The sequence below is a fragment of the Mesocricetus auratus genome, unplaced genomic scaffold (assembly GCF_017639785.1).
Source record: "Mesocricetus auratus isolate SY011 unplaced genomic scaffold, BCM_Maur_2.0 Super-Scaffold_100009, whole genome shotgun sequence".
Taxonomy (NCBI): Eukaryota; Metazoa; Chordata; class Mammalia; order Rodentia; family Cricetidae; genus Mesocricetus; species Mesocricetus auratus.
In genome coordinates, this window is record NW_024429193.1 from 6,815,730 (window position 1) to 6,838,619 (window position 22,890).

General features: G+C 48.2%; 2 protein-coding genes across 5 annotated transcripts in view; one reads left to right on the top strand and one right to left on the bottom strand.

The window, feature by feature from the left end:
- Usp33 (ubiquitin specific peptidase 33) overlaps nucleotides 1-22,287 on the bottom strand; it is a 55,078-nt gene extending 32,791 nt beyond the window's left edge. For 2 of the 4 annotated variants that reach the window (XM_040751594.1, XM_040751591.1), the window contains exons 1-6: nucleotides 19,219-19,374; nucleotides 5,730-5,860; nucleotides 5,513-5,566; nucleotides 5,038-5,100; nucleotides 3,602-3,754; nucleotides 2,121-2,223 (exon numbers count right to left, since the gene is read on the bottom strand). In XM_040751594.1, the coding sequence (XP_040607528.1) occupies nucleotides 2,121-2,223; nucleotides 3,602-3,754; nucleotides 5,038-5,100; nucleotides 5,513-5,566; nucleotides 5,730-5,810 (454 nt within the window). In that variant the 5' untranslated portion in view covers nucleotides 5,811-5,860; nucleotides 19,219-19,374. Of the gene's footprint in view, nucleotides 1-2,120; nucleotides 2,224-3,601; nucleotides 3,755-5,037; nucleotides 5,101-5,512; nucleotides 5,567-5,729; nucleotides 5,861-15,114; nucleotides 15,221-19,218; nucleotides 19,375-22,264 lie in introns of those variants that run through there. The other 2 variants (XM_040751593.1, XM_040751592.1) reach the window with 2 other exon arrangements.
- Nucleotides 22,212-22,890, top strand: part of Miga1 (mitoguardin 1) — a 59,416-nt gene continuing 58,737 nt past the window's right edge. The window contains exon 1 of the mRNA XM_040751599.1: nucleotides 22,212-22,356. The gene's annotated coding sequence lies outside the window, so the exon portion shown is untranslated. The remainder of the gene's footprint in view (nucleotides 22,357-22,890) is intronic.

Below are 22,890 nucleotides of genomic sequence, written 5' to 3' on the forward strand. Positions count from 1 at the left end.
GGGGAAGGGGGGACAACAGGAAAGAACACTAACAAAACATGAAAACACAAGGCAATAGTCTAGATAACTCAGAGGCCATGCTTTTGAAAATATTTCCCTATACAAATTTTTAAGCTTTAGATAAATTCAAGGATTTGTTAATTTAACCTCAAAACTCTGTAGTTAAAAAACAACAACAATGCCAGGAGTTGGTGGCGCACATCTTTAATCCCAGCACTTGGGAGGCAGAGGCAGGTGGATCTCTGTCAGTTCAACGCCAGCCTGGTCTACAGAGCAAATTCCAGAACTGACAGGGCTACACAAAGGAAACCCTGTCTTGAAAAACAAAACAAACAAACAAAAACCCTTTCCTACTGTTATATAATGAAGAATACATTGTTTGGTTGATATTTTTTGGAAGAGGCTGGGGAGGAGGAGATGACCAAGGTCTATTATGCAGCACTCTCTGTCCTGGAATTCACTCTGTAGACCAGGCTGGCCTCAAACTCATAGAGATCCCCCTGCCTCTGCCTCCTGAGTGCTGGGATTAAACGTGAGTGCCACTATGCTTGGCTTAATACATTTTTTAAATTAATTTGAGTTAAGATTACAATTTTCATTCCTACCACACCCAAGTGGGCCGTTGGCCTGATGTCAGTGCTAAGCCTCATGGCAGCTCCTCCCTTTGCATGGCTGCCTTCTCTGCCTCTTCTATATGGCCTCTATTTTTATCAATTCACTTCACCCGTAGAAGAGAAAACAGTCCGTGTGGATGTTAACTCAGATGCAAACTTAACATTTCTGAGCCCCTGAGATCAAATCCTTTGGTGACATATTGTTTATGATTTATTAAAGCCACTGGAGATCAAAATAGCAAAGCATCCAGACAGTGGTGCCACAAACTTTAATCCCAGGACTCAGGAGACGAAGGCAGATGGTTCTGTGTCAGTTCAAGGCAACCCAGGACTCATGAGAGGTATTTAAGACAGGAACAGGGCCTCAGAACTGGCATTCACTCTCCAGTCACACTGAGGATAGGAAGGACTGATTCTCCAGCCACGCTGAGGAGAGGCTACAGTCTGAGGTTTGGTGAGAGCTCATGGAGACTGGGTCAGCCCTTTCAGCCTGAGGTAGAGATAAGAGCTACTGGCTTGGCTGCTTTGCTTCTCTGATCTTCAGTTTGAAGCTTGAACCCTAATATCTGTCTCTGAGTTTTTATTTTTCTTCTTACTAAGTCCCAACACACACACACACACAGACACAACAGCAAATACCCCAAAAATAGAATTATAAGCTAGTCGTGGTGGCGCATGCCTTTAATCCCAGCATTCAGGAGGCAGAGGCAGGTGGATCTCTGTGAGTTCAAGGCCAGCCTGGTCTATAGACTGAGTTCCAGGACAGCCTGCGCTACATAATAGAAAAACCCTGTCTCAAAAAACATAGCAAAAGAACAGCAACAATGCTAAAAAAGTAAATGAAATTCAGGGTTGATGATGTAGCTCAGTGGAAAAGTGCTTGTCTAATATGCACGAAAGTATTGTGTTCCAAGAACAAGCAGCAAAGTCAAGGATCATATTAAAAATCCTGAGACCTAAAACTATGGGAAATCCTGACAGACTGTCTACAGTCTAGAAGCTGAAAGGTGAATGGATAGGGCAAGAGGTCCACTGGAACCTCCTGATTGCTTTCCCAAACGAATGCTGCCCCCTTGAAAACTGTATGCTATTTTTTCTTTCTCTTTTTGGCAGGTGGGAGTAAAACAGAGTGGCTCAGAGTTCATCTCAGCCTCCTGGGTGCTCGGATTACAGCCCCACAGTCTGGCTTCCCTTAGACTGCTAAGGCAAGACCGTCACATCTCTCCAGCAACCCCATCACAGGCAGGGGAGAACTCAAAACTGGGTTGAGAGCAAAAGGCTCCCAACAGTCAAGACTAGCAAAGGTGGCATCCAGCTGTGACGGACTGGCACTGGACCAACCACATTTTATGACCTGCAGACACAAGTTCGCAAGGCCTGACTTCTCAGATGCTCTTAACTCTCGTCTCCAGTCTCTCCTAAGATGGCTCTGGGTGCGGAACTTCTCACAGGGAGCTTCCTAACGGAACGGCAATTCCACACAGCGGCGCTGACAACGGCCGTTACCTCTCGCCTTCAGCTCATCCTCTTCTTCTACTTCTGTGTCCAGATCTTCAAACACAGCAACCAGGGGGGTTTTCAGTGCTGTACTGCTGGGGATTTTAAAATCCTTAATAACAAAAAGACAACGCACTTGAATAAACTCTTATAATGTCAAAACACACTTTAATTTTAACTTACATAACATCTACAGTGCAAAACCACTACTAAAAGAAATTACCATAACAACAGAAACTGACCAGCATGGTGGCACATGCTGTGACCCCAGCACTCAAGAGGCACGGACAAAAGTGTCAGGAGTGCAAAGACAGTCCAGGCTGGTAACACGTTAGAGGCCAGCCTGGGCTGCAGGGGACCCTGCTCAAAAAAAGGCCCAAACAGCAGCCTTTTAGTGCTAGGAGCAAGAAGGCCCTAATTCAGTCCCCAGCGCCTACGTCAGGTGGTCCTAAACTGTCTGTGCTCCAGCTCCAGGGGGTCTGATGTCTCTCCTGGATTCTACGATATCTGCACTTACATGTGACACACCTTCACATGGACACACATCCAGATAATTTTAAAAGTTAAAAAATAAACGTAACAACAGTGATAAAGATAGAACCCTAAGAGTTTATGGCACTAGCAATCATTAAAAAATTTACATTTATATTTTACAGGAAATAAGTATCTACAAAAGCATGCTTTTTATTTTTAGTTGTATATGTGTAGGTCTATGTGAGCATATACACGTACATGTGAGTACAGGTGCAGAAAAGGCCAGACCCCCAGGAGCTGGAGTCATAGGTAGTTTTAAGTCACCCAGTACAGGTGCTAGAAACCAAACTCAGGTCCTCTGCCAGTCCCCAAAGAACACTTTATAAATGGCATTTCTGAATTTAAGCTCAAGAACTATTTTATCTCAATTAGAGGCATGCCTCGTCTTTCTGACCTCTGTAACGTCTGCAGAAACAAAGGATGTGACCAATGAGCCCATCCACAGGCCACCGTGTCTCTGCGCACTACTGTGCTGGTCATACACACACGTGATGACACACACAGCAGAGACTTCTGTGAACGAGTCATCCATCTTTGCAAACATGCTTGCTAAGTCTCTTGGTCCAAAGGACAAAGTTAATACTGCTGCTAAAATGTAGCGTCTCTGCTAGTTTTTAGGGTTAACAGCAAATGACAGGCTGCCAGGGGGAAAGAACAGGAAAGGGGCTGTATTCACACCAGCTGCCAAGAAGTCCCCCCCCTTCCTAGATTCAAATTTGCAGAAAGAGAGAAGTATTTACAAAAAGCTGTATGGAAACCTACTACTTTGTAAGCTAATAAAAACATTTTTATCGGAACTTGAACACAGGCAGTGTGCATGGACCACTACTGAAAACCTTGTACCTGGTATGGGATATCCCTTTCGACCTTTTCTCAAAGAGCGTTTGCAATTCACAGGGGATTTCACCTGAGTCCCACCCTCACCTCTCACTCATTATTATGTAAACTCAGATTACCTGCACACTGTTTTCTTGTGTTTGTTGAGGTTGTCTTACATGAGGCAATGAAGAAGGAGTTCCTAATTTTCTATCCAGAAACACTTCTTTGCTGCAAGCGTAACACCACACTCGAAGAGTGGTGAGGTTCACAGTCAGGTGATGCTTTGTCTCCTGCACAGCTCACAGGAAGGAAAAGGAGCCGCCATTAATATACTTGGAAAAGCGTCTGCGAAGGAACGCGGGATGAGGCACCCGCCCCTGGCAAGCAAGCAACAGTCTACTCGGCAGAACTAATGTAGAACGCACACAGACAGACAGACACCAGAGACCCTGTAGATGAACTCTAGACTCTGACACGGTGACGACACCCAGCCTACTCCTGAAGCTGTTCTGGCATCTGTCTCCCTCACTCACAAGACACAGACGAGCACAACGGGGAAGCTCCTCCAGAGGCTCTGCAAACAGGAGCAGGAGGATGAGGAAACCAGTAGAGTGAGGCCCTGAATCCTAGCAGCTGGAATGATCATGCGCTAAGCCATCAAAGCCCAGGGAAGGAGACTGTACAGGGCTTCCAACACTGGGGCTCACTCAGTCTCACGGGGAGGCGTGGCTGAGAGGCTGCTGCAGAGTGCCAATGGGCATCTTCTGATAGCTCTCATCAGAGAGACCTAGGGTTTAGAATGCAGGATCTACCTAACACTACTGAAGACGCGTCAGAGTCCCACGGGAAGTCCACACAACCTAGATAGACGGCACTCCACTCAGAACGGTACGTGTGGCAGGGGACAGGGCAAGAGCTGGAACACAAGTAAGGTCGCCAGGCCAGCAAGATAGCACAGAAGGAAAAGGCGCTTGGCACAAGCTTGTCAACCTGAGCTCAGACCCCAGAGGAAGGACAGAACCAACTCCAAAGGTGTCCCCTGACCTCCACACACGTGCCTCCGACACACACTAATAAAAATTATCAAATTTTAAAACAAACAGAAACCTATACATCTACACTAACTTCAACCTCCATAATCTGATACCTCCACACATATTCTCATATACTTCTTTTATCAATACTCAACTACAGTCACGTGTTAATACCCATTTTCTTAGCAACGCTGCCTCACACACACAACCTTTCAAAGTTTTAGCTTATATAATTTCTAAAACGCAAAAGCTCTAGGCGGGTGTGGTGTCACACATCTGTAGGGGGACGTCTAGAGGCATAAGGAAGACTCCAAATTCTAGGCCAGGCTAGGCTGGCTACACCTGATCGCAAACACCTCACCAACTCCTGTCTCACCTTCATTAATGCTACACTGACTCCCCTGTCCTTCCAGTGCTTCCCAAAGTTTCCTCCCACGGCTAGGATTTAGCTCAGTGACAAAGTGCATGCTTGGTGTGCACAGCCCTGGATCCGATCCCCAGAGCAGCAACTGCCACGTGTCCAACTACTACACACATACCTGTGAGTGTATGGTGCTATGATCAACTTGTGACTCTCCACAGCCAACGTAGGAACACCGATTCTGTCAGAAGAAGGAAAGTACTTTACCACAGACATGTTAAGTTTACAGATAGCATTACAATAATATCTACACTTAGGTTTTGATTTTATACTTTAATTCAATGATTACATTACTTTCCATAGTTAGATAACATAACTCTAAGGTATCAAGCACAGACCAGATGAAGTAATTCAAAACTGAAAGTTATCTCAACTTCAATAAAATTAAAGATGAAAATATCTGAGTATTTTACTAAAGACTCTACAGGCTACCTGAATTAAAATCCATGCAAAGCTTCAACCTTATTTTTTTTGTTATGTTTTAAAAGTATATTCACATAAAATTCTTTTATGCGTAAAAAATTGTTCTTAACCTGTATAAATTTAGAATAGCAAACTTTTCAGGAAAAACATCTGTAAATGTCCACACATACCTCCAGGCATGCCCACAGATTGGGTCCTCTGACTTTACAGTCCTGACAAGCACCCTAGAAAAGGACACACAGGAGAGATGCGATGTGTTAGAGAAAACACACACAGTTCACATAAAACATGTATGTCTTAATATGACAGCGTATTCTATTAATTTACTAAATTTATATTAAAGAGGAAAGCGAGTATGTTTCTAAGGACAATTACTCTGTAACTTACATGAGATTTCTGTATCAAATCCTCTTTTGTTATTTCACCAACGGAATCCAAATGTGGACAATGATTTCGAAAAGTCGTCATTTTCTCACAATTTTTCCCAATTTCTCAAGGTTTTCCAAATCAGGCAATACCTACAGGAAAAATAATCCAAAAAATTACAAAATTTAACATGCTAAACATGATTAAAGCAAAAGATGAAATAAACACATACGCGCTACCTGCAAAGAATGGTCATTGCACCTGAGACTGGTTACTGGTTGACTGACTGACTGGTTTCTCATATAGACAAAGTTGCACTCACTGTGTAGACCAGACTGTCCTGGAACTTACAGTGGGTCATCTCTGCCTCCAGTGTCCCACTGCGCTAGCATTGTATTTTGGTTGTTTTTTGGTGTGGTTTGGTTTGGTTTTTCCAGACAGGGTTTCTCTGTGCAGCCCTGGCTGTCCTGGAACTCGCTCTGTAGACCAGGCTGGCCTCAAACTCACAGAGCTCTGCCTGCCTCTGTCTCCCAAGTGCTGGATTAAAGGTGTGTGCCGCCACCACTGGCAATAGGTGTTTCTTTAAAGAAAAAAAACAGACAGCTATGGGTGGGTTGGGAAGAAGAGGTGGATCTGGGAAGAGTTCAAGGCCATCCTGGTCTACAGAGCTAGTTCCAGGACAACCAGAGCTGTTACACAGAAAAACCCTGTCTCGAAAAACTAAAACAAAAAACAACTACAACAAAAAGCCACCCACCAAATGCGGTTTGTGCCCCCTACTTATTCACTTTTGGATATGTGACCTTCCTGGCTGACTCACCGTCGGCTAGCAGCTACTGACTGCCAACGCCTCAGCTAGGAACTTCGCGCTGACTCCACTTTAATGCTGGGATCTGGTCTGGCCTAAGATTACACAGGTCTTATACATGCTGTCATCACCACTGTTGTGTTCTTACGTGCAGCTGGCTGCCCTGCTGTTTCCAGAAAACACTGTTCCCTTTTCGTCGTCCCCACGGGCTCTCCAGAGTGACCCGAAGCCTCTGGAGGAGGAGGAGGATGCTACAGCTACCCCTCTGGGACTAAGCGTTCTGCAGTCTCTTATTCTCAGTATCTCTAACAGTTGTGGGTCTACTACAAAAAGCATTTCTCTGATGAGGGTCGATGTGGTGGGATATTTGTCTACACTGTGAAGCCGTGTCTTTGCCAAGGCACCTTCTGACTGGGTTAATGAAGAGCTGAGCAGACAAAAGCTAGGCAGGAAGAGGTTAGGCAGGACTTCCAAGAACAGAGAGGACTCTGGGAAGAACGGTGGGGCGTGAGGAGACAAGGCAAGCAGGATGTGCAGTAGGGAAGGTAACAGCCACAGCCATATGACAGAATACAGACGATATAAATGCGTTAATTTAAAATATAGGAGCTAGTTAGAAACAAGCTATAGGCCAAGCTTTCAATAATTAATAAGTCTTCATATCATTATTTGGGGGCTGGTGGGACAGAGAAAGACTCCTTATAGATTAAGAGATGTATTAATCAGCTGGGTGATGGTGATGCATGCTTTTAACCCCAGCACTCAAGAAGCAGAGGCAGGAGCCGGGTGGTGGTGGCGCACGCCTTTAATTCCAGCACTTGGGAGGCAGAGGCAGGCGGATCTCTGTGAGTTTGAGGCTGGGCTGGACCGACAGCCTCCAAAACAATACAGAGAAACTCTGTCTCGTAAAAACCAAAAAAAAAAAAAAAAAAAGCAGAAGCAGAATTCTTGCGATTTCAAGGCCAGCCTAGTTTACAGCATTCCAGGACAGCCGGGACTACACAGAGAAACCCTGTCTTCAAAAACCAAAATCCAAAACAAAAAATAAAGATGAGGTATATTAATCTATGGGTAGAGCAATAAGTTGTTAGTAGTCAGTTTAATACTACGTCCATTTACAGTTGTCTTTGACTTACACACACACACAGACAATAAACAGATAAAAACAATGGCAATAGTTTTTAAATTTTGAAAAATTATTAAGTAAATCACACTGTAGACTTCAGGGCATGAAGTTCAATTTAAACAGTTGTTAGTGTTCTTACTTGTGTTTTTAAGATAATGTTTAGCAACCTTTTACCCATTTCTCATCTCTCCTCTCCTTTATACACCTAAGTACGTGTATTACCAGTCGAGGGAGAGCTGGATTCAATTCAATTACTCTCTTACTTTAACTACAGAAGAAAACAAACAAAACAAATAAGCAACGGTTTTTAGGTGCCGACAGTACACAGTATAGAGCAGTGATCCCAACAAAATGAAAATGAGACAGAACTCTATGACGGCCCCTCTGAGCCTGGAGGGAACTTCCAAGTGTCAGAGCAGTGAGGGTGAGCCGCTAACAGGATGGTCTCAGAGTTGAAGAGACAACAGAGGATTTGGGGAGCTTGGGTGATTAGAGCTCACAGAGTACGGTTCCCAGAGAGAAGAACAGATGATAACTAGCTCTGGAAAACTGTATGGCTGCTATCACTGAGTTAAGACCAAGCACAAGGCCGCAGGCTGGAGCAGGGAAGACCATTCTTCCCAAGCCTAGCAAGGCTGCACGTGTCCCCACCAGCCACAGCCGGGAGACTGCTCACACCAGGAGCACAGCACTAAGGTACAGCGCCTCAGCAAGAGGAGTAAACCCACCCTAGCTAACTAAAGAGTAAGCCCACCCTAACTAACTAAAGAGTAAGCCCACCCTAACTAACTAGAGAGTAAACCACCCTAACTAACTAGAGAGTAATCCCACCCTAACTAACTAAAGAGTAATCCCACCCTAACTAACTAGAGAGTAAGCCCACCCTAACTAACTAAAGAGTAAACCCACCCTAACTAACTAGAGTAAACCCACCCTAACTAACTAAAGAGTAATCCCACCCTAACTAACTAGAGAGTAAGCCCACCCTAACTAACTAGAGAGTAAACCCACCCTAACTAACTAGAGAGTAAACCCACCCTAACTAACTAGAGAGTAAACCCACCCTAACTAACTAGAGAGTAAACCCACCCTAGCTAACTAGAGAGTAAACCCACCCTAACTAACTAAAGAGTAAACCCACCCTAGCTAACTAGAGAGTAAACCCACCCTAACTAACTAAAGAGTAAACCCACCCTAACTAACTAAAGAGTAAACCCACCCTAGCTAACTAGAGAGTAAACCCACCCTAACTAACTAAAGAGTAAACCCACCCTAACTAACTAGAGAGTAAACCCACCCTAGCTAACTAGAGAGTAAACCCACCCTAACTAACTAAAGAGTAAACCCACCCTAGCTAACTAGAGAGTAAACCCACCCTAACTAACTAGAGAGTAAACCCACCCTAGCTAACTAGAGAGTAAACCCACCCTAACTAACTAAAGAGTAAACCCACCCTAGCTAACTAGAGAGTAAACCACCCTAGCTAACTAGAGAGTAAACCCACCCTAACTAACTAAAGAGTAAACCCACCCTAGCTAACTAAAGAGTAATCCCACCCTACTTAACTAAAGAGTAAACCCATCCCCAACTAACTAAAAGCTATTTTGGCCTTTTAAAAGCTCAACCAGACATCTTTAAAAACCAGTGGGGGGAGGGGCACTGCAGAGATGACTCAGCATTAAAACACTGGCGACTCCTCCAGAGGACCCAAATTCAGCTCCCAGCATACCGACACTTTCCAGGGGATCCTATGCCCTCTTCTGGCTGATCCATGTACCAGGAATACATACGACACACATAAATACATGAATGCAAACACTCATAATCATAAAACAAAAATAAGTGCATTTTGTTTGATTTTTGAGGCAAGGTTTCATTATGCACCCCTGACTGCCTGGAACCCATTATGTTAGACGGGCAGGTCTGCAATTCAGACTCTCCTGCCTCTGCTCCTGTGCTACCCCAGCCAGCTGCATCTGCAGAAAGTAACAAAGCAGAAGAAGTCAACATCGGACTCTAGTCTCCACACACACACACAAACACAAGAAAACCCTTACAGACAGAACTCTAAGGGGGCTGGGGTGTGATGGTTGGTTTGGCTTTAGAGGGGCTGAAACCACAGCCTTGCACAGCCTGCAGGGCTGGTCCTTTTGTTTTTGTTTTTGTTTTTCGAGACAGGATTTTTCTGTGTAGCTCTGGCTGTCCTGGAACTTGCTTTGTAAACCAGGCTGGTCTTGTACTCACAGCAAACCTCCTGCCTCTGCTTCCCAAGTGCTGGGATCAAAGGCGTGTGTCACACGGTCTGGCAAAGGGCTGGTTCTTAAAAATACATTTTGCAAGATTCTTTTCCAAGGGGGCTGTAACAACCTCTACTTCACTAACAAGTAAGGGAAGACACTTTTTACGCCACAATACAACTTTCTCTGCACACAATCAAGGTGTACAACACAACAACTAGACACTGGCAGAGGACGGGCCACTTCAACCTGCACAATATACAGGGCTGGGACCTCTTCTGTCTTCCCAGTATACGCACATAACAGAGCATCTGCCAGATGAAGGAGCTTGGGGATGTGGCTTTAATTGAAACCCATTTCAGGTTTTCTATGTAATAGAAAACCTAGATTCTACATAGGACAGAAAATACGGCATTTGGCTTTTTGAATCTGGCTAATTTCACTTAACATGATTTCTGGTCCATCCACTTTTCTAGAAACAACATAAAAATCATTCTTTTTTTAAACGGATGAACAAAACTGCATTGCGTATATGTGCCCCATTTTCCTTCACTCATTTGCTGATGGGCATCAAGGGTGGTTCTATACTATACTCAATTACTGTGACTCGTGCTTCTGAAGTCATGATGCTGCTTAGACTCCTCTAGGTATAGACCCAGCAGGGTGACAGCTGGACACCATCTTCCGGGTCGAGGAACCTCCATGTCCACAGTTCACAGCCCAGCAGCAGCACCCCTCTTCAGTTCTCCCCAGAGCCTTTTCCTCGTTTTCTTGACAAAAGTCATTCTGTTAGCAATCTGAAAGCAGTTTTAATTGGCATTTCCCTAGTAACTCAGCATGTTCATGTTGAACATTTCCTCAAATATTTACTGGCCATCTGTATTTCTTCTTTTGAGAACTGTTTGTTCATTTGCCCACTGGCTTATTGGATGATTGATTAGGGGAATGCTTAATTTTAGGGTTCTTCATAAATTCTAGCACTAATCTTCATGCACAGTTGACAACAGATCTTTCTCTCATATTGTAGTCCTTCACTCTTCAAGCTCCTAAATACTTTTGACATTTACCTGCCGTCATTGTTGTTTTGTTTGTCATGTGTTGTGTGTACATACCAACCAGTGTATGCAAATACAGATGGAGACCAGAGCCCAGGTCCTCTGGAAGAGCCACCAAGTGTGCTTAGCCTCTGAGTCTCCTGGACCTTAGGTGCTTCATCAAGTCCGTCTCAGAACACTGATAGCTTGCCATATTTCTTGCTTCACTCACTGACAGAACCTACTATCAGATCGGGTAGGCAATGATCCTTATGCTGAGGCAACTTACTCCACTGGGTCAAAGGATGCTGCTAACCTGTTGCTTCATATTTACACCCAGCTGGATAACCCTGCACTTACACATTTTTCAGAGACAAAAGCACACTTACATTAAATAGTATTCGTGGAGCACCATCTCCAGAGGGGGAGAGAGGGTTTTCCTTGATGATGAAGTCTTTTTTTTCAATCACTTTACAATTTATTTTATAGACCAACACAGTCTCCCCTCTCTCCTCTCCTCAGCTCTCTCCGCCCCTCCTCCCTACCCCTTCCCTTCACTCCTCCTCCACTTAGATGGTGTAGGGCCTCCCACAGGAGTCAAAGCATGGCACATCAAGCTGAGGCAGGACCAAGCTCCTCCCCCTTGCATCAAGGCTGAACAAGGTGTCCCACCGTAGGGAATAGATTCCCAAGAGCCAGCTCAAGCACCAGGGGACAGGTCCTGGTCCCAGTGCTAAGAGCACCACAAACAGACCAAGTTGCACAACCGTCACCCAGATGCAGAGGACCTGCATCGGTCCCATGCTGTCTGCCCAGTCTGTGAGCCCCACTAGCTCAGATGAGTAGTCTCTGGGTTCCCATCTCGATCTTGACCCCGCCCTACCCCCTGGCTCACCCTCCACCCTCTTCTCAACTGGACTCCTGGATCAGGTCCTGGATGAAGGCTCTGTGATGACGATTAGGGCAGTCACCAATCTGAGAAGGCTAGTTCAGGACTCTCCACTATTCCTAGGAGTCTTAGTTACACTTGTGGGTTCCCAGGAGCCTCCCCGGCACTCCACAATGGTTCCCTCTATCAAGGTATCTCCCCCTCCACCCTGACCCCTCATGTTCCCATCTCCCCATCCCATCACCCCCACCCCCAGTTTACCCAGGACATCCCATCTACTTCCTCTTCCCAGGGGGACCCATGCGTCCCTGAGGGACCTCCTTGTCACCTAGTTCCTCTGGGGCTGAGGACAGTATCCTGTCGACCCTTTGCTTTACTTTACATCTAATAGACGGTGGGTTCTTAAGTTAAAGCCATCTGTTATGCTGCTGTTGTCAAAGATCAATTCTTTTTGTGATTAAGGATTTTGTTTTGCTTTGGTTTCGTTTTGGTTTGGGTTTTTTTTTTTTTTTTTTTTTTTTGGTTTTTAGAGGCAGGGTTTCTCTGTGGCTTTGGAGGCTGTCCTGGAACTCGCTCTGTAGACCAGGCTGGCCTCGAACTCACAGAGATCCACCTGCCTCTGCCTCCCTTGGTTTGGGTTTTTGAGCAAATCTTGCTATACAGCTTGGCTGGTCTGGAACTCACTATGTGGACAAGGCCAGCCTTGATTACTCGGAGATCTATCAGCCAGGGTTAAAGACACATAACACCATGCCCAGCCACAAAGACAAATTCTTAATCTTCTTTTCAGTCCTTTCAAGATAACTTGTTAATTCAAAGAAAGAGAGACCTGATGGGCAAAGGAGTTAAGACTGGGCTGGTTTAACCCACAGAAACAGTTGACCTGAACAAGGGGGAGCTCTTGGACCCCAGATTGATGGCTGTGTGGAAAGCATGGGACTGACCCAGACCCCCTGAATGTGGGTGTCAGTGAGGAGAGGCCTAGGTAATCTATGGGGCCTTGGGTAGTAATTAGCCCTGGCGAACAAATAGACTTTGAGTGCCCATGCCACAATACGGGAGGCTCTCTTAACCGGGACTCTTGAGGGTGGGCCTAGGCCCTGCCCTGGACGAAATGAGAGTTACTGGAGACCCACCACGGAGGGCCTCACCCTCCTTGGGGATCAGAGTGGATATTGGGTGGGGGGCTGGGGGACCTGGTGGGGAGGGCGGGGGGGAGGGAGAAGGGGAGATAGAGGGAGCTGGGATTGACATGTGAAACAAGACTGTTTCTAATCTAAATTTTAAAAAAAGAAGCAGACAAACACAAGCTATACATTTTCCCTAAGTACTCTTGCTGTTTGCTAGTGGGGTGGGAATGTTCTCAGGGCTTCCTGAGTAGTGTGGAAGGTTGCCTTGAAGGAAAGAAATGGGGTGGGGACTGAAAAGGAACTTCTAAAATGGGCTTTCCCTTAAAGGAAAAAAAAAAAACCCAGACTACAATGCTGTCCCTCCTGTGACCAGTTTCCTGGAATCTTAAGACATCTAGTAAAGCCGGGCATTGGTGTTGCTCATCCTTAATCCCAGCACTCAGGACACAGAGGCAGGTGGATCTCTGTGAGTTCGAGGCCAGCCTGGTCTATAGAACAAGTTCTAGGACAGCTGGGGATACACAGAGAAACCCTGTCTCAAAAAAAAAAAAAAAAAAACTAAAAAAAAAAACCTTAGGAAAAAAAGATCACAGTCTCTTACTTTTACATCCATTCTGGAATCTATTCCTAACACTCCCTAGCTGCAAAACACCAACCCTCACTCCAAACAAAATCCTTTGAGATCAGTCAATGTAAAGTAGTATTTTCTACAAAGAAAAAACTCTACACAATTTGAAACCCGTCTGCCAGCGTTGACACCTATGGAGCGCAGTGAGGAGCACAGCACAGTAACTGTGGGCGCCGTAGTGGCGCACGCCTAGGCAGCAACCAACAGCTCTCTGCTGGACTTACGAAAGAAGTCAAGCCTGGCGCTGGAAACCTAGCCTAAGTAGCTGGGGCTATCGAAGTCAGGGATCATAGGGAACAACCCACTACCACCTTACCTAAGCAGCCTGATTCCTAACTACACTGCAAATATGTGTCCCCACACCCACAAACATAGTCCACACCCCCATCAAGACACATCTCCCTGCAGCAGAGACCAGGACAGAAAACTGCAACCAATCAAAATGCAGAGTTGTGGAGCCTGATCCCAACTGACACACCTAGACAACAATCCTGTGCCTAAGGTTCGGGGACCGCTGCAGAGGAGGGGGTGCGGAGACGGTAAGAGCCAGAGGGCCAGATGCTTTGTGCCTCCTAGTAAGCTCAGAAGCTGCCCCCACAGTCTCACCAGCATGACTGCCACAACAGGACAACTACAGACACTGCAAAGTGGACCTGGAAACCACAAGACCTCAACGCTGCAGGGGGAGGACCCGCAACTTCCTCAGAGTGCAGACACGGTCTTTCTTCCCCAGGGAAGAGCCCACCAACTGGTTATCTCATACCAATGGTCAGCCCTGAGATATGCATCCTAGTATCGTACAGATTCAGCAAGTTATACTTATGCACATATATATGTGCATACATGTAGAAACAATTCATAAAAAACCTGGCTGATCCCAGCACTCGGGAGGCAGAGGCAGGCGGAGAGAAACCCTGTCTCAAAAAACAAAACAAAACAAACAAAAAAACCTGGCTGAGAATTTGAAGATCAAGGTGGGAGTACATGGGCTAGTTTGGCAGGAGGAAAGGGAAGGGGCAATGATGTAATTATATGATAGTCTTAAAAAGAAAAAGTAATAATTAAAAACTACCCAATAAGTGACAAGGCATAGTCAATTTTAGAGAGAACATGAAGGGGTTAACAAATTCCACAGAGGTCTGATAAAAGCCTCAAGTAATCTGTGCCTTAAGTCTTAACTGAAAAAAGACCAAATACAGTCATTGGTGCAACACAGTAGCCAACGCCTGTAACTCCGCCCCTAGGGAGGCAGAGGCCAGAGAATACTGCAAATGTGAGGACACTCTGGTCTATGTAGTGAGTTCCAGGCCAGCCAGAGCTGCACAGACAGGGACAGTTATTAAACAGCCTTATCTGGAGAGTCAGCTCAGCGGCCCTGTCTTTCCAGTGCACATGAGACCCTAGGCTCCCACCCCAACATCACCACAAACAACGACTTATTCAGACAGCTACAATCTAGAAAAACAAACGCAGCACCATATCCCGATGACATAAAGAAAACAGTTTGTTCACTGGGTGATAACATCTGCGATCATAAAGAGTGTTAGCACACACCTGTAATCCCTGCCCTGGAACTGGAAGCTCAAAGATTGCTAGTTCAAGGCCTCTCTGAAAGAGCAGATAACCATTCTGGATAGGGCTCCAGCAAACCTATCAGGAGTGCCTTCTCTGGGATCTCATGATCCATTGAAAACTGTCAGCAAGAGTCCTGTCACTCACATTCAGCACCACGCCCTCACCTTCTCCCCGTACCTCAGCCTGTTACAAGGCCTGGAAACAGACTGTTAGTGCAGGCTTGCCCTCAATGGGACTGTCAGCTGATGCTCATTCCTTTATTCTCCTGAAATAACTAATTTGAAAGCCCTGGCAGGTGGCTTTCCAACATCATTACTCTTTTAAATTCCCTCCTTACTTTCTACTGCCAAATTCTGGTTCCTTTTGTTATTTCGCCGCTTCTCAATTCTTGTAAGTGACGTCAGGACTACTAAGTGAGAAAACCGGCTAAGACCACTGTTAGCTAGTCAAACTACACGTTGAACCTACCTCAAGCCTTTCAGTAGCTTCCAGGCACACTTAAGAGTTCCACCTCAAAACCCTGCTTCTCTCTGCAAGTTCCCCAGCCCCTCAGGAGTTGGCCAGTCAGTCAGACAGAGGTAATTAGAAAACGCCACGCCCAGCCACACTTTGCGGCAGTCCTCTGCAGTCTCTGCAGTAGAAAGCCCTGGGCCTCACATCTTCTGGACCAGCATCCACACCCATGTTGTTACCACAAGTTCTGAGTTCAAGAAACACTGCAAAAGCCTCCAACATGGTGCTGACCTAGTCTGCACACACTATACCCACCTACTATGTGCAATCAGCTCAGGTTCATTTAGAGAAGACTGAGTTTAACCTGCAGCCACCCGAGTTAACCTTCCGAGGTGTCTGTGACTTCCCTAAGAACTCACTTTGTACGGGGTGGGGAGCAACATGGAATGTCTCCCTCGACTAAACTCCCAAAAAGCCTTTTCTAGTATTTATTTATTGTGAAGCAAGGCTGGAGAAAAGGTCGTAGTGCCCTTGAACTGGAGAGGGAGAGGCCAGCCGGTACAGCCTTCAACCTGGGAGCAGAGGCAGGAAGATCTCTCAATTCCAGGTCCACCTGGTCTACACAGTGAGGTTTTTTTTGTGGGCTTTTGCTTGTTTTTGTTTCTTGAGACAGAATTTTTCTGTGTAACAGCCCTGGCTGTCCTGAAACTCATGTAGACCAGGCTGGCCCTGAACTCCCAGAGTGCCTCTGCCTCCCACCTGCTGGGATGAAAGGCTTGCGCCACCACCACACAGTGAGTTGTAGGACATCCAGGGCTACACAGTGAGGCCCTGTGGAGGGGACTGGGGGTGTGTACACCCTAGGTGTAGGCTTCTCAAGTTCAAGGCTAGCATAGGCTACACAGCAAGTTTCTGCCTGGGCTACATTAGACTCCACACAAATGACCAAAAAGAACAGGAAAGCAGAAAAGTACAAAGTTCAAGGCTACAAAGTAAGTTCAAGGTCAGCGTAGGCACTTTACTGAGACGGTTTCAAAACAAGAAGCAAATGAGTGGCTGGGGGAATAAGGAAGTTTTCCCGGCTTGTGCAAGGCCCCAGGATAAATCCCCACAAAGACCACAGTCAGTAACTGAGTTTTCAGAACGCATGACGCGGTCTTCTCATTTCCTACCCATTGGTTCTGGGGAACAGAGAAAGTCCAGAGCCTTGTGCATCCTGATGAAGTGATCTCCCACTGAGCTATAGCCCCAACCCCACTCCTTTGACTTAGGGAGCCTCGCCCCCAGCTGACCCCAAGTATGAAGTAACCCAAGTGCAGTATTTGATACATGCACTGTGTCTTAAATATGAGTTCTCATTACATATACAGACACCATATTGCATATAACCCACGTGCCCTGTATGTATGATTTATTTTTATTATTTTACGCGATTGTGTGTTGGCTGGTATCCATGGAACCCAGAAGATGGTGCTCAGGCTACCTAGCTAGAAGTTTAACTCAGGACTCGGCAAGCACCCTTAACCACAGAGCCATCTATCTCTCCAGGCTCATGTACCCTCTTACAGGACTTTTCTGGAGCTTTCCACTATCAAATGCTCCTGAAATCCCACGGGGACTTTTAGCAGTTCTAAAACTGCACCAGGGGAAGACATCGCAGCTAGGTGCAGTCGTGCATGCCTCCAGTCCTAGCCACTGGGGAGTCTGGGACAGGAAAAAAAACTCAGCTTCCAGGCCAATCTGGGCATCAGAGTAAGACACATTAGTTATCTTATTTCCTTATTTAAAACAATCTGTGTTTCCTCTCTTAGAAATATCCCAGTATTTTACACCGTTTTCTTAAAGCAGGCAGTCTAACCCCAGCAGGGCAATCAGCACTGCGGTTCCAGCACTTAATGCAAGGGGGAGGGGTTCAAGGTCATCCTCAGCTTTATAGCGAGTTCAAGGCCCGCCTGCCTCAGTCTGTCTTATGTAGCAAGCCACATCTTCTCTTATTTGCCCATTTATTATCTATCTATCCATCCATCTATCCATCTATTTATTTATTCATTTCCGGGGCAGGGTTTCTCTGTATAACTCCCTCTGGACACCAGGCTGGCCTTCAACTCACAGAGATCCATCGGCCTCTGCCTCTGCCTCTGCCCCTGCCTCTGGAGCGTTGGGATTAGAGTGTGCCACCATGGCCGGCTCAGTCTTCTAATCTTAATCTATTCGAATTAAAATTTTTATCAGAGGCTGATTTGGCAATATTACACCAGAGGAAAATGCTGATCCTTACACAACCCTGAAAGTCTTTCTGACTAGGGGAAAGGCTACTAGGATTCTTCAGACAGCTAGGGTGACACCTAATGAGATTTTGTAAGTAAAAGGTTCCCGAAAATCAGCAAGTCACCTTCACTGCAACTATGTAAAAAAGATCTGCTTATTCACACGCTACGAGAACAGAAAAAGAAAGCAACTGAAAGTTGGTAATTAATTAGATCGAGAATAACCTGTAATCATAAGTACAAATATCCCTTGTGGGTAGGGTATAGCAGGACAGATGTATCATTGTAGGAATATTTCCGCATCTTGCCAAAGTAAATGAAACAGCAAAACTGTCAGTACAGTGAGAGTTGCTAAAAAGATGGTAACATTATCGATCAGTAGGAGTCTCATCCCCCCCCCAGTACATTAACGGTATGAATCTGCTACAGCCATTTAGAAGATCTTAAAATCAAACTGCCTGTTGCAATCCTCTGACCTGCTCTGACCTTTCCAAATGTATTAACTCTGCCCTCTCAACCGCAGAAGGGACTGGGGGAGGGAGGAGGGTTGGCTCGCTTTGAATCAGGGGCTACTTTATGTAGCCCAGGCTAGCCTTGGAGTCCTTTTCTTCCGTTCCTCCACCTCCCAAGGCTGGCATCTCCAGGCCTGAGCTATCTAGCCTGGCTCTCATTATCTCTGGTGACAGGTTTTTTGTTTGTTTTTTTTTCTTAAAGTAAAAGAAAAAAAAATGATCGAACCAAACGGAAAATAAAATATTTTACTGGACACGGTGGCAACACAGTTATAAAATCCCAGCAACCCGGGGAGGTTGGGAGGCCAGGTCTCGGAGAGGGAAGAAAAGCAGATACTTTAGCATCCCACACTCATCGCCAAAGTCTAGAGACCTTTCCTAAAAATGCATCCTCAGTGTAGAATCCGCTCCAGCCAGGACGTCAAGCCCCCACCCCACCCCACACCCCCCACCCCGTCTCCATTTTGCAGGCCCAGCAGTGATCTCCGGGAGAAACGCACACCCGCCACAAGCCTCAGGCTGGGGTGCAAAACCCCAGAGGCAGCCGGCCTCGCGGCCTAACGGGCGGACGGTCACGAATTCCCCGGCGAAGGGCGTTTGGCGTCCGAGGCATGCTCGGGGGAACAAAAGCTGCGGACCCGCAGACGCGAGGCCCGGACGCCACCCAAACGCCGCCGGGGCGATGACACCTCGGCCTCCCCGTCCGCGGCGATGAATGACGGCGCGGGCGCGCACGGGCCGCGGGCCCCGGACCCGGCTCGCCGCCCGAGGAGCCGCCCCGGGCCGCGCGCCGGAGCCAGAGCCACAGCCCGGCCGCGCCCGCCCGCCCGCCCGCCCGCCGGCTCGCTCACCTCCGCCGCCGCCCGGGCGCTCCTCCTCCTCCTTCCTCCTCCTCCTCGCAGCCCTGCGCGCTCGGCTCCGCGGGGGCCGCAACCCGGCTCCGCAGCGGCCCGCGGGGATCCCGGCCGCAGCCCGACGCTTCCCTGGGCGGCCGCCGCTCCTTCCGGCGTCTCCGCGGCCGCAGCGGGCGTCTCGGGGCGGGGCCTCGCGGATGGTACGCCCCCTCGGGGGCGGGGCCTCCAGTCGAGCCTGGGTCTCCCCCCGCGCCCGGGCTGCGCTGGCCCCGGGGGCCCTGAGAGCGAGCCGCGGCTGACGTGGACGCTGCGCGTCCGCCTTCTCCCACCCTCCGCAGTCACCCAGCGGCCTCCCAAGGTCCCGGCGCGGTGCCTGACAGGCAGACAGACAGACTGACAGACAGGCAGGCTCCGCAGCACGGAAAAATACTGGAAGGTCTCCGGTTTTGCAGCCCGAGAGGGCGAGCTCCAATGAATGCTGCGCCAACAATTATAAATTCTGGGGCAGGAGGATGGCCGGCAGTGATTTCAAGGCTACTAGCCTGGGCTACCGCATGAGACTTTGTCAGTAATGAAAAAAACAAAACAAAAAAAAACGTTAAAGAAAGGCTTGACCGACCGCAGTTCAACCCCAGCCCTGACTGTTTGTTTGTTTTTCTTGTCATTTCCTCAAGACCTGCATTCTCTGGAAGCGCAACTGCCTTTCTCTCTTCCATACATACGAAGGAGACATTAATCGCTACCGTTTTCCACTAGGTCAAAATCAAGATCAAGTGAAATATTTATTGCAACCTGGGGATCTTGTCGGTGCTGAGAGCCCTGGGGGGGGGCTTGCAATGGTGCGCGTGTCTGTGTGTGTGTGTGTGTGTCTGTGTTTGTGGGGGGGTGTCTGTGTGTCTGTGTGTCTATGTGTGTCTCTGTGTGTGTGTGTCTGTGTGTGTGTGTGTCTGCTGCGATTCACTGGGCTGATTCTGTGAGATGCGAAGAAAAACAGCTAAACTGAAGAAGGTGCACCCTTCAAGCCCAGCCCTTGGGGGGGGTGGGCTGTGGCTGGATCATTAGTTCCACACCAGCCCTTACAGAGACGCGTCTGTCTCATTACCTCCAACGATCTGGTCTCTAGGTGGGAGCATGTCTAAGTGTTGGGCAGGGTATCCAGTCTCCACCAGAAGCAGGTCACTAATATGGGGCTTCTACTTACTCTCCTGGTGGAGGTGGAGGACATTAGCCTCGATACCGCATTCAGGGTGGGGCCTCCGGCTCGGAAGGGTCCCTGTGGTTGCCACCATACTGTGTTTTCAGCCTGTTTCAAATATTGCCTATTCGTTTTCACTGATATCCAAACCAAGATTATTTTCAATTTTTATTGAATGACTTTTTCCAGGGAGTCCGTTTCTGGTTATCCAGGTAGAACGACAGACAGATCAAATAAATGTTTCCATCCACACACAACTTGGTGAACCAACCAGATTTAATTGGGGTTATCCAAGCATGGACCACTTAAGGGCAGCTACACCAACCATGAGTATCTCTTATGCCTCTGTGTGTGTGTGTGTGTGTGTGTATGTATGTATGTATGTATATACACACATACATATCCTCAGAGATGGGAGGGGCTACCTGAGCCTGGATGCCCTCCCCTCCTTCCGTGGGGAGATGCTAATGGTCCAGTCTGATGAAGGTTTCATGCTTCTCACCACAGACTCTCTGATGACCAGCCCAGAGGACAGAGTACCACACGGTGCATATTTACTATATTCAAGGTCTTTTCTTGTGGGGGGAAGGCAGGGGGAGGTTGCTTTTTTAATTTATTTACGTATATGGCATTTTGTCTACATGTGTGTCTGTGTATGACCTGTATATCTGGGTCCCCCTGGAGGCCAGAAGAAGGTGTCAGATTCCCAGGGACTGGAGTTACAGGCAGTTGTAAGTCACCTTGTGAGTGCTAGGAATTGAACCCAGCTCCTCTGGAAGAGCAGCCAGTATTTGCAATTGCTGAGCCATCTCCCCTGCCCTGGCGTTGTGTGTTTTAGACAGGTCCTTGTTATGTAGCCCAGGCTGGCCTTGAACTCTTGGCAATCCTGCCTCTGCATCCTGGTTTCTGAGAGTACAGGAGGAAGGGTTCATTTTGACTCGTGAAATTCAAGGGTACTTTAGTGGGGGATTAAAAAAAAAAGTAAAGAACTTTTGTTTATTTGTTTTGTTTTGTTACGACAAGGTTTCTCTGTGTTCCAGTCCTGGCTGTCCCGAAACTCGCTCTGTAGACCAGGCTGGCCTGGAACTCAGAGATCCGCCTGCCTCTGCCTCCGAGTGCTAGGATTAAAGGCTTGCGCCACCACCGCCCAGCAACTGTAGAGAATTTAAGTTAATAATAAACGCGCCGTTTATATAGGTGCGTTATTTGGCAAGCCTGTAATCTGGCTCACCTGAGGACTCAGGGTCTATGGACAGAAGGTGCTTGGTTGGGGTCAGGGTGGGGCGATATCCATTGCAGAGCCTCCTACGTGCTCAGCACAAACCCCTACATGCCCAGCCCAGGCATTCTTTTCTTTTCTTTTCTTTATCCTGTGCATTGTTTTTTTGCCTGCATGCGTGTCTCTATGAGGGTGTTGGATCCCCTGGAACTGGAGTTACAGACAGTTGTGAGCCGCCCTGTGGGTGCTGGGGATTGAACCTGAATCCTCTGGAGGGAGCAGCCGGTGCTCTTAACCGCTGAGCCATCTCCCCGGCGCCCCCAGCCCAGAAATCCTTAGTTTGGGATCCGTGATGGGTTTCCGGGGCTCAAAAGGGTGTGCGTGTGCGTTTCTTGCATTTTCTCTAATAGTGACCAGCCGTGGCCGTTTTTTACAGAGAAGAGCTCGTGTTTTAACCAGAGTGGTCCTACACTCCGGCGGGGTTCCCACCTCTCTCCCGCGCTACCCACTGACAGGTGCACGCAGGGCTGCCAATCTCGAGAGACCCCACTGCCCTCAACAAACATGGCGGGAGCGGCCTCGCACGCAGCCCCTCACGCAGTCCTCCCGCGGCCCTCCACTTTCCCTACCTTAGCGTCCTGACCCCGGAAGGACTCCGCCTCCCACAGCCCCGGGCTGCTCCGTGCCGGCTGCGGCGGGGACCCGGGCGGACGAGGCGCAGGTGCGGGCGAGCGCGGGGCTGGCGCCGGGGACCGGGGCGAGCGCGGGGCTGGCGCCGGGAGGAAGACACCACTCAGAGCGGGGCGGCCGCGCGGAAAGTGAAGCGGGGTGCGGGAAGAGCAGGGCAAGTGCGGGGCGGAGATCGGGGGTGCAGAGAGATCAGAGCAAGTGCAGGGCGGAGATCGGGTATGGAGAGGGCAGGTCAAGTCCGGGGTACAAAGATCCGGGTGTGGAGAGGGCAGGTCAAGCCCGGGGTGCAAAGATCCGGGTGTGGAGAGGGCAGGGCAAGTCTGGGGCGCAGAGATCCGGGATGCATAGAGAGCAGGGCAAGTCCGGGGTGCAGGGCAAGTCCGGGGTGCAGGGATCCGGGGTGCAGGGCAAGTCCGAGGTGCAGGGCAAGTCCGGGGTGCAGGGCAAGTCCGGGGTGCAGGGATCCGGGGTGCAGGGCAAGTCCGGGGTGCAGGGCAAGTCCGGGGTGCAGGGATCCGGGGTGCAGGGATCCAGGGTGCAGGGCAAGTCCGGGGTGCAGGGCAAG